Consider the following 11,242-nt stretch of genomic DNA (forward strand, 5'->3'; position numbering starts at 1 on the left):
ACCAAATATTATAAATTCATGTTCGCCGCATAATATTCCTTTAAAATATGTTCTAACGAGATTTTTATATTGATATGCTGCTCTCATTATAGTAACAAACAAAAAAGATTTGTAATATTTTAAGAAAAACGTTAAAGAAATACAATTGGGCCGAAAATAACCGAAAAAGGTAGCAATTAAATTATATATAATTTAATTTTCTTATATTTTATGTTCCCACCCAAGAATAAGAAAAAGCGTTATCCATATATGTTATTTATATGAATATATTAACGGTAATTAGCGCGGATAATTAATAGACGGACAGATAAACGGCAATGTTCGACATTATCATATTTATGCGAACAGTTAATTGTAAATGTTTATGAAAATATTTACACACGATCGAGCATGTAATAGCTCGTAAAAAGAAAGTTACAATGGATTTTATTTTAGGAAATAATAGTTATATAGATAACAACTTCTCTTATCATTTTTGGCTGTTACTTGCTATTGCATCTAATTTGAATATTTGAAATATAGTTACTCGCGAAAATATTAACTTACTTTCCATAGAAAACTTTTATGAATGTATCATATTATGTGCATTATACGAAACTTTTTAATGTTTCATTAATGGAATAAAATCTGGATGGAACTGGAATGAGACACGATTATTGTGATTATATTGGTAAAATTTGAAAGCAATCCAATAATGTATACGTAGAAGTGACAAAACGTTCATTGCAAACATACATTTAATAAAAAAATTAGTATACTACATGAGTCTTAAACACATAATTAATAGTAAAAAAGGTCTCTCTAAATATCATGACTTACTACAATAAATACTCTAGTGAATAACTGACTGTTTAAATAATAATCTTTACGAAGTGTACTTGTATGTTTGCAATAAATTAACAAACATCTTATACCTTCTATACACATTATCAGATTTATTTCAAACGTTACTAATATAATCATGATAGTCATATCTCATTACAGCGCTAATAAAACATCATAAAGTTTCGTGTAACACTTGTAATATACCTATGTATATATTTATAAAATATTTCTATAGGGTGTCCGAATACTTTCGCGAGCCACTATACATATGTGATTTTAATACATCGTTGAAACCATAAGAATCGAAAAGATATGTATCACACGATTAACGTGGACAAGTATATATGTACATACACAGAGTGATCCACGCAAATGACATTAAATTGATTAGTTGAAGATATATTTTAACTTTGATCTTGTAAAAATAACTGTATGAAAAACAAACAGATACATATAGATATAAACACAAGTGTACTGCTACTGTGATATATCTTTCTTTGTTTTTCTTACGAGAAGTTTTACGAAATAAAAGTTCAAATATCTTGTAAACTAATCAATTTCGATCGATGTGATTATTAAGTAAAAGATATTCATTTTTTATATGTAGAAAATAAAAAGATCGTTTGGTATCGATTGCTATATGGAAACATTTATAATTCACTTTAAAAAAATACAGGTAAACGTAAAATCTTCGAAACTCAATCAGAACCATTTCATTTTGCCTAATGACATATCTTTTATTTTCTATCGTTTTAGAGCTACATATATGTATGTAGTTTTGCCAAATTGCACAGAACACTCTGTATAATATAGTAAATGTTTCATTAAAAGTTCGACGTTAAATTTTGTATATACGTAGTACATTAAGAAAAAAAAGGATCCTGTTTAATACTTCAAAAACTCATAATATTCATTAAAAAGAACAAAAACTAATTAATCGATATGATAATTTCAATCTAAAATGGAAGCTTAATGCTTTCCATTTTATTCTAAGAAAATTTAATGAGACCGATTTGTTCATACATAACAATGCAATTGAATTACAGCAATGAACAGAAATTATGCGTAATACATAACAGAACGAAAGATAAAATGAATAGATTCTTTACAAATATATATACATACGTATAGTATAGCATGTACAATACTAATGACTATCAGAGATTTTGCATAAATGATATAAATGATAGATTTGTGAGAAAAATATAAAGGGACAGAAGGTTACTACTGTTTATATTGTATAATACGTTACGGTAACTTTTCATTTATGTTGAGTTTCTCATAATAAAAAAATCATGGATGACCTAACTAAATTTTTTCAATTTGTCATAGTCTTTTTTATAATAAGGAAATCACAGTAAAGAAATTAAGAAATTAAATTACAGAATTTTTACCGAAAAATTGTTGATATTCGAACTGTTATAACTTGGTGAGAAAAAATCTTATAGCAATTCATTTGACATGATTTTACTCGATATTTTCACTCGATAAGATGAATCATCTCGAAGATGTTTTTACGCTAACAAACAGTATGAAAATGTAAAGATGGTTTCCTTCCCCGAAGATTTTATAGAACTAAACGCCTCTACAAAATTTAAAAAATTTCTTCACGACTTACATCACCATGAAGAATGAAGATTGAAACCTCTCTTTTACAACGACTCCTTAAAAGTTTATATACGATTTCATGTTGCCGTTTTATTGCGTTTTAAATGAACAGTGTGATGCCGATATTAAAATAGCGAATAACGAACGTTACTCACACACACACGCGCGCGCGAAATTACCAAAAAATGTATATATGTATGTATGTACTTCCAAAAAATATTATACTCCAAAAAAATTGATTACAAATTCTACATCGATTAAGCATGTTTTTATTCCTGTCAGCAAAAATAAAAGAAATTTTATTCGAATTGAGTTCCCTTAAATAACTCAAAATTTCCAAAAATTCATATTATTAAACAAATATGTCGCAACAATCGATAATTATATCGAAATTATATAAAAAATATTGAAATATAAACAGCAGTTCGATATCATAACAGGTGCATATGTATATGTAGATATATATACATAGGTATGTGTATATACCTCAGCTATTATTACTTCCTGATTAGCCAAACCCAAAGAATACACGGTATATCTTACATAAGGTGTCTTGATTATTAGGGATTGTCTTTGGCTTGGCCAAAATGAAATTTTATCATACATTCTGACATTCTATAAAAATCATCTTAATTTCGTTTCTGTGTCTACATTGCATTCTATCTTTACATTAATAAATAAATACTACCTTACTTTATTCCAGAAAAGCTTATTTTTCACATTAAAGAATATGCTTAATAATCGATTTACTAAGAATTAAATTGAAGAATTAATCAATATATATAAACGATAAAAAAACTAGTGTTACACAGAAAATACAAGTTGTTAAAAATACACGTTTCGTTAGTATTATGATATTTAAAATATGATAATGTGTAAAACAAAAAACAAATTTAAAAATTTTCAGAGAAAATGTTAAAATTAAGAAATGAAATAAGATTTCATACAAGATAATTTGTCTTAAATAGTTGTTTTATTTTCATGCCACTATGCATATATGCATTTACCTTGATACGATGCGTTGCACTGTCTAAAAATTTTTCGGCAGCGATGTCGTTTATTTGCGTAATAATCGTTTTCGTTATCGCTAGAAAATCGTCCTCCGATAAAGTTGGTTAGCCAGTAGCTACAAAATTGCTAATATAGAAAAGCGTTTCACTAATTATTTATGCACACACTGAATAAATTTTTCACCACTGAACTCTATACATTAGTATAAACTGTCGATAAATAGATAATGCCGGCACAGTGTGTTCTCTTTTTCTCCCAAGATCGAAACTGTTAAGTACTGGAATCGAGTCGTCAAGCCGTTTTCAAAAACCGATTGTAAAATCAAACTTGACGTATTCTCTTGCTTGTCTCATCGATTAGAAACGAAAGTACTGCAGATTTCGATTTACGATAAGTACTTTGTACTGCTTGCATTGAGGTTAGGTTTTGCATTAAGTACAAGAATCATGTGAGCCATTAAATGACGTCGATAACAAACCCTATAATTTGCTAACCCACGTCAGCCGTACTTTTTTATCGTTTAATTGCACACACTTCCTTCCGGTTTCTTGCAATTTGGAACACGTATCGATATGAACAATTAATATGTTCAGCAATTAATACGATCCGAAAATTGAATGACTTGAATGATATTACAGCAGCTTAGAGTCAGACTATTTTATTCCTTTTTCTTAAATTTTGTTTAATTGATCAGAGAAGTTATGTGACGTTTGCAGAAAAACATTTTGGATCATTCCCATCATCTATCAATACGACTAACGCAGAACGATGGTCACCACGCTGTCTTACCAAAGAAATCCACAAACTTCTTTCCCTGAGACACTTGGATCGTATCGACCGGCTTATTTTGCGGGAATTTTCGTTGCACCAAGAAGGGCACACAAATACATATGTTGAATTTGATCAGTTGCAATGGCGAGGTTCCGTCTCGTTGTTTCTTCGCCACAGTGAATCACGTTTACTACCCTTTCTCTCAAACAGAATGTGTACACTCGTGTAGTATCCGTAAAGAAAATTTTGATGTAATTGATGCAATAAGTATCTGCTTCTTTTTCAACTTGTCATTCAACAATTCGATGGTACATCGAATGACACTTAACCTAAGCGCGTCATAAAAATGCGAAGCGCACCACCGCCAAGTCGTGTCGTGTCGTGTTGTGTGCACGATATTCGTCAGTTCTAACCTTGAAAATACAGGTTTCAACTTGTCGAACTAAAACTTTAACGATAAGTACGCGGTAACTAACGAACGTCGTCAATTCTCGATATTGTTTTCACCGTAGAAAATATCTCGTCACCAAAAACTTTTCGCCAACAACTACTCCATTTTTGTGAATACAAGTTGTCGATCATACTCTTTACACCGGACGGATGAATAAACCACGAAATAAAGATATTTTAATCGGATAGCCGAGGCTATGGTGCCGCGTTGTAGGCCATAAAGCGGCCGGCACGCAAAAAACCGGTGGCAGTCTCAAGAACCGTACACCCCCGATTACACATCCTTCCTGGAGCCCTGGCAAGAGCCAACTGCTCGGCGCACTTGTATGCCAACATTCAAGGCGGTCTCACACAACTCACAAGTGACCAGCTGATCGAACAAACTACCTGGACGTTTATTACGTACACTAGTTTGATTACCTCCTACTCTGTATAAACATACTTATTTAAATTAAACGTAACTTGTCTTGAATTTTAAATGCATATACTACCAAAAAAACGATCTATGCGATCAAAGAAATTAAACGGAAAAAGAGCAAACCAGAGAAGAGGAACAGCGATCGTATGTCCCCCTCCTGTCTTTAATATAATCACTACTTCACATGAGTTACCAAATTTTCAATGGAGTTGAAAGAGGGCACCACTGACTGCAATCGTGTAGGCACACTCCAAACTCTGCCATCAGATGGCTACCGGCACACCGACATGCTGCTTGACATGATACTTTCTCGCTAGTACTTTCAATCCTATCAGCTCCTATTATGTTCTTACGAATATAATTTATCAGTTTTTCCATCACGGTGACAGCTTAAGTTACGACCCTGCAAGGTAAATTTTATTAACAAGTTTACTAATGATCATATAAACAGGTTTGGACACTAGTTAGAGAAAATCGACCGAAAATTGAGTCGTATCTAGTTGTGACAAATCAACATGGACAGTAGGCAAAGATCGCGTTCTTGAGAGACAGACAGAGATGAACATAGTGTTTCTGTCTCTGACTGAGACATTCATACCATGTCACGCATGCGCAGAACGAGAACCTTCTTGCTTATCATGTTGATTTTTCACAGCTAGTCACGACTCAATTTTCGGACGGTTTTCCTTAGACTTCGGTGTACGAGTGTCGAGATCTATTTGTATGAGCCACTCCCAAGGAAAACATAATCATGTAGTACTTTAGGGACGCATTGATCATTGATCACTGACTCAATGACTTGTATTGCGAGAAGAAAATAAACCAGTTAACCATTTACAATGGTCCAGTCTTACTTGATGAAAATAAAATTGCGCTTCCGCAATCACATCCAATCACCAATGCGGCCCTAAATACTATGTCCCCTCCTCCCTGGAAACGGCCACATCTTTCGTCAATTATTGCACGGTCCCTATAGTCTCTATAGTTCCTATATTCCCATGTCCATAACAGTCAGAACTTTTGAACCAGCGAATTCCGTAACTTAAAATTTATATTTTGAAATTCTATAGGTCGAGAACTACAAGACTGCAAATAAAACATATAATTTTTGGTACCTTAAAATAAAGTTCAACCAATTCAAGGGAATAGAAAACAATTTTTTAATTTGTGATTGAAAAATGTTTAATCGTCATTAACGTATCTTTGTAGGTTATATTTTATTCATAAGTAATATACTCTTTAATTGATTAATTGTGTGTAATGTCAAAGGAATTTAACATAATATATATATGCTAAGTTATATATATATATATATAATTTTTACATAATAAATATGCTTTATGGGATCATCTTTACTAGAATAATTTTCGGACATATCAATCCACGCCTGTCATAAATAATGAGTAGAGAACGTTTAAATTTATTATAAAAATATTACTTTTTATTTAAATAAAATATAACATTTCTTATATTTTGGACCTAGTTGTGCACCATGCGGCTAAGTGCTGGGTTTAATTGACATTAACATGTACAAGAACCTAGAAAATTAGAGATCTGCCTTGTTTGGTTGCATACTAGCATAGACAAGAACGTATTGAGTTCCATTCCAAATTCCATTGAGTTATACAAGAAACATTTAATTGTATGGTTCTACGGAAAAGTTCATATCTACTATCCTATCCGAGATAGACAAGTATAAGAATGATAAAATCGTGCAATAATGAAACTAATTGTAAATTGAGAAAGAGAAATTAATTGTTTACTATATTTTTGAACGATGACACACATAAAGCCGAGTTAGAAATAGTACAAACTGTTAGAATATAATAATTTACTAACAAAAAAATAAAAGAAATAAATAAATTTCTGTCGTTGAGAAAATCTAAACTGATCTTCGCCCTTCCTTTTGACTCTTGATACATGCATGCCCTCTTTTTTTTGTCTTCTCGAGCGCGGATCTTCTTTAGCTTTAACGGAAAGTTCTCCTTCAGAATAGTTGAAGGGGAATTGATTCTTCAGAAACTGTAGAATTCGGAACACGATTGTTTTGTAGGCTGACTTCATAGTGATTGATTGCCTTATCTTATGAATAAAAGAGTCAATGGAAAACAGCATTCTCGCCTTCTGCAACGAAGCGTCCTCTTCTCAGGCGAAGATGTCGGGATTCATCCTCTTCTTCTTGATTCGTCCTCTTCTTTTCGTACGAATATATACTATTTTGCATTTAATAGAAATAAAACTGGAACATTGTATTTTTTCCAAAAGTATTCACTAATATTTACCTCTAGAATAATAGAGCAATGAAGCTGGTGTGAAATCATAAAAATTTACGTTTTACAAAATGTTATTTTTAACACCAAAAAGATTTGTTACCTCTACACTAATAAACCACGTCCACTTGCTGTTGTTGGTAGTGGTAGTGGTGATGTTGATGCCCTTCTTCGTCTTGCCCTTCTTCTTTTTTCATCAGCTGTTTTTCGATTACAAGCTGTCTTTCTTGTATATCTTCTGTTTCTTCTTTATTTTTTAAAGAAATATTTTGATGGTTCGGGCACGGCATTCTTCTTCAACCTTTTCCTTCTATTCGTATTTTTTGTAGGATTTACTTTGAACATTTCGGATAAAAAATGATCCGCACAGCACCCATATTCCTTAAAGTGAAGCGACATAATATTTTAAAATGGGATTGCCTGTTAAAAAAAGTAGTACATATAGATAGTAATAGGAAGTAATATAGATAAAAAGAGTAAGAAGGGTACAAAAGACGAAAATAGAATGACAGTCGTGGCTCAAAGCTGAGATGAATTTAGAAGTTAGCAATTATTATACATACAGGGTTATCCACTTAATTCAGAACCCACGCTCGCGAGAACATTGAAAATGACAACATTGTACATGTGTACATACTATTCCAATCAAATATTGCGAGTCATCTATGAGCTATCGAATACTGATTAAATCTGTCATTTAAAGATACGTTGGGCTTCTTATCATCCTATCATAAACAACTTCCGTCGTTTGCCAACTAGTTCGAACGAACTCAGGCACTGAATTAAATTAATATACTTTTTATTTTATTATCATATTATTTGTTAAATGTTATCAACATTACGTCAGAAAACTGTAAATTCTTACATACATACGTGGAATAGCGTATTCGTAATGGACACGTGGTCATTCACTCTTAACATCTGTCGCTTCAATTACTATATGTGTTGTACATATGTATGTACATATAATAACAATTAAAACGAAAGAGAAATTCGATTTTTCGCAAGATACTCTTAGTAATTTCTCGTAAGGTACTTTTTATTGTTTTTAATATTTTAATTCAGTGTTTATTTAGTACATGCTTTAATTTTTCCATGCAAGATGTTTACATTATAAATTGATAATAATTTGTTATGAACTAGTACAGTTAAAAAATATAAGATGTGCGGAATTTGGGCTCTCTTTGGATTAGATGTACCATGTTTAACCAATATTTCTGAAAACTTTGAGAAGATAGCACATCGTGGTCCAGAAGCATTTAAACTTGAATTTGATCATGCAGTTAAGGTATAATTTCCTTAAAATTTTTTAAAGTACTTTTCAAACAATTATATATACATTTATTAACGTAATTATATAATATAAACAAATTTTTGTAATCTTTTCTTGCAGAATGGTTATTTTGGGTTTCATAGATTAGCAATTTTGGACAATCTTCATGGAATGCAACCAATGAGAGTTTATCAATATCCACATTTATTTTTACTATGCAATGGTGAAATTTATAATTATCATAAGGTAACACTGTCATTTTTCGTTATTGTTTATTTAAATATTATTTTATTTTCAGATAACTGTTTCACTTATTACATAATAAATGTAATTTTATAGCTTGGTATGGAACATGGATTTACATTTACAACCAGATGTGATGTTGAAGTGATAATACATTTATATGTACATCTTGGTATTGAAAACGTGACAAAAATGCTTGATGGAGTTTTTGCATTTTGTTTAATAGATATTGAAAGTAGAAGGATTCTTATTGGTAGAGATCCCTATGGTGTTAGACCTCTTTTCCGATTAAGTTCTGATGATGGACAACTTGGGATTTGTTCAGAGAGCAAAGTAATAAATTAAATGTACATTCTTTTAGTATAAAATAAACATTTCTGCCATTAAAATATTTGTTTAGGGGCTTATGGAAATAACTAAACAAATGACATCGAAATGGACATTGGAGCCATTTAAACCAGGAAGTTATGAAGAGTATAAAATTTTAATCAATGGTAGAACGAAATTATTAACAAAAGTAAACTATTATCAACCTGGAGACAAGCCTCATTTTGCAGCTTTTGTTCCTTATAATAGTTTGTTGAAACATGCAATATTGTAGTATTTATAAACCTTAAACAAACAAAATAATCTAATAAATTATATTTCAGGTTTGAGTAGTACAGATGTATATGGAAATATAAGAAAGCTACTTTCGGTTGCTGTGCAAAAAAGATTCATGTCTAACAGAGAAATTGGTTGTTTACTATCAGGTGGTCTAGATTCCAGTTTAATTGCAGCTTTACTTGTAAGACATGCAAAAGAGATGAAATTTCCATATAAAATAAAAAGTTTCGCAATTGGTATGGGAAACAGTCCAGATATTATTGCAGCCAGACAGGTTGAAAGTTGCGTTTTTATGTAATGATATATTCCTCAGGTTCATAATTAAATATAATAATATTTATTAGGTTGCAGAACATATAGGAACAGAACATTATGAAGTAATATTTTCCAAAGATGATGTAGTTGATATTTTGGACAAACTCATTTATCAATTAGAGACCTGTGATATTACTACAATTCGAGCATCTATTGGGTAAACTACACTGTACAAACAAAGTATCTTAATTTTATGAATCAATAATTTGTATATGTTCAGAGATATTAATTTTATTTTCAGTATGTATCTTATCTCAAGATACATAAAATATAACACAAAAGCAACTGTAATATTTAGTGGAGAAGGTGCAGACGAATTGGCACAAGGATACATTTATTTCAGAGATGCACCAAATGCAACAGAAGCTCACAATGAGTCTGTTCGATTATTGAAAGATATATATTTATATGATAGCCTGAGAGCAGACAGAACAACTAGTGCATTTAGTTTAGAATTACGAGTTCCATTCTTAGATATCCAATTCACAAATTATTATCTATCATTAGATGCTGCTTCAAGACAGCCTCAAGGTATGGTCTAATAAAATAAAAAAAATTGACGAATTAAATTAAAATTTAAATATATTATTCACTACAGGAGGTATTGAAAAATATTTATTAAGATCTGCATTTGATGATACAAATCTGTTGCCCTCAAATATATTATGGAGACATAAAGAAGCTTTCAGCGATGGTGTAACATCGTTCAAGAAATCGCTTTTCCATATTATAGATGACATAGTAGATGCCCATATTTCACAGGAAGAATTAGAAAAAGCTTATTTAAACTTCCCTCATTGTACTCCAAAAACTAAAGAAGCTCTTTACTACAGGTCTAATATTTATCTTTGTACTTACTTTATGCTTTACTAGTACTCCAAAAATAAATATTAATTTTTACACTTCAGAAAAGTTTTTGAGAAACATTATGCAGAACAAGCTAAAAATTTTATGCCATACTTTTGGATGCCACGGTGGACAAAGGGAGTTTGTGATCCATCTGCAAGATTTATTGCACATTATAAAGCAGATGTAGAAAATAATCATAAAAAAAATAAAGCAGAGATTAAAAATGCAAGAATCAATTAATATCCTGAATATGCACAAATAATTAATTATTATATAAATTAGTTAAAAAAACTGTGTAAGGAATGTCTGTAAAAGAATATTTTCTGTTACGATAATGTAAACATTTGAATACTAAAATATTTGTGTAAATAAATTACCTTGTCTTTATTAATTTCTCTGTCATTTCTAAAGGCAGTAATGATAAATACTAATAGCGAGAAACGTAAAGATACGAAATAATTTTTTATTATAAAGAAAAAAATTTATTGAATTGAAATTACCCCTGGTGGGACTCGAACCCACAATCCCCGGTTTAGGAGACCGATGCCTTATCCATTAGGCCACAGGGGCTGGTGTGAAAGGATTCTTACATCTTTAAATTCC

At 31.0% G+C, this 11,242-nt stretch overlaps 2 protein-coding genes, 1 long non-coding RNA gene and 1 other non-coding gene across 12 annotated transcripts in view; 1 reads left to right on the forward strand and 3 right to left on the reverse strand.

Moving 5' to 3' along the window:
- The window catches only part of SNF4Agamma (SNF4/AMP-activated protein kinase gamma subunit), a 133,757-nt gene extending 128,623 nt beyond the window's left edge, over positions 1–5,134 (reverse strand). Inside the window, exon 1 of the mRNA XM_033346735.2 lies at positions 3,441–5,134. The gene's annotated coding sequence lies outside the window, so the exon portion shown is untranslated. The remainder of the gene's footprint in view (positions 1–3,440) is intronic.
- Positions 5,135–5,336: 202 nt separating this feature from the next.
- AsnS (asparagine synthetase) lies at positions 5,337–11,012 on the forward strand. 8 transcript variants are annotated; one of them, XM_076627692.1, is made up of 11 exons: positions 5,337–5,493; positions 7,137–7,283; positions 8,502–8,641; positions 8,747–8,872; positions 8,966–9,202; positions 9,270–9,444; positions 9,520–9,749; positions 9,820–9,947; positions 10,032–10,321; positions 10,389–10,623; positions 10,699–11,012. In XM_076627692.1, the coding sequence occupies exons 2-11, from the start codon at positions 7,169–7,171 to the stop codon at positions 10,877–10,879; spliced, it is 1,857 nt and encodes a 618-aa protein (XP_076483807.1). In that variant the 5' UTR covers positions 5,337–5,493; positions 7,137–7,168; the 3' UTR covers positions 10,880–11,012. The 8 variants fall into 8 exon arrangements, with proteins under 8 accessions (XP_076483807.1, XP_033202634.2, XP_033202633.2 ...); XM_033346743.2 differs by lacking the exon at positions 7,137–7,283 and having other exon boundaries at positions 8,497–8,641; XM_033346742.2 differs by lacking the exon at positions 7,137–7,283.
- LOC117163976 (uncharacterized) lies at positions 6,497–8,217 on the reverse strand. 2 transcript variants are annotated; one of them, XR_013061810.1, is made up of 3 exons: positions 7,917–8,217; positions 7,457–7,773; positions 6,497–7,367 (listed from the first exon to the last, which is right to left on the reverse strand). It is a non-coding gene; the product is annotated as an uncharacterized LOC117163976 (long non-coding RNA). The 2 variants fall into 2 exon arrangements; XR_004465538.2 differs by having other exon boundaries at positions 7,457–7,734; positions 7,917–8,199.
- Positions 11,013–11,136: 124 nt separating the features above from the next.
- On the reverse strand, positions 11,137–11,209 carry TRNAR-CCU (transfer RNA arginine (anticodon CCU)). The gene has a single exon. It is a non-coding gene; the product is annotated as a tRNA-Arg (tRNA).
- Between the last annotated feature and the right edge of the window lie 33 nt (positions 11,210–11,242).

This window comes from Bombus vancouverensis, chromosome 2 (assembly GCF_051014615.1).
Source record: "Bombus vancouverensis nearcticus chromosome 2, iyBomVanc1_principal, whole genome shotgun sequence".
NCBI lineage: Eukaryota > Metazoa > Arthropoda > Insecta > Hymenoptera > Apidae > Bombus > Bombus vancouverensis.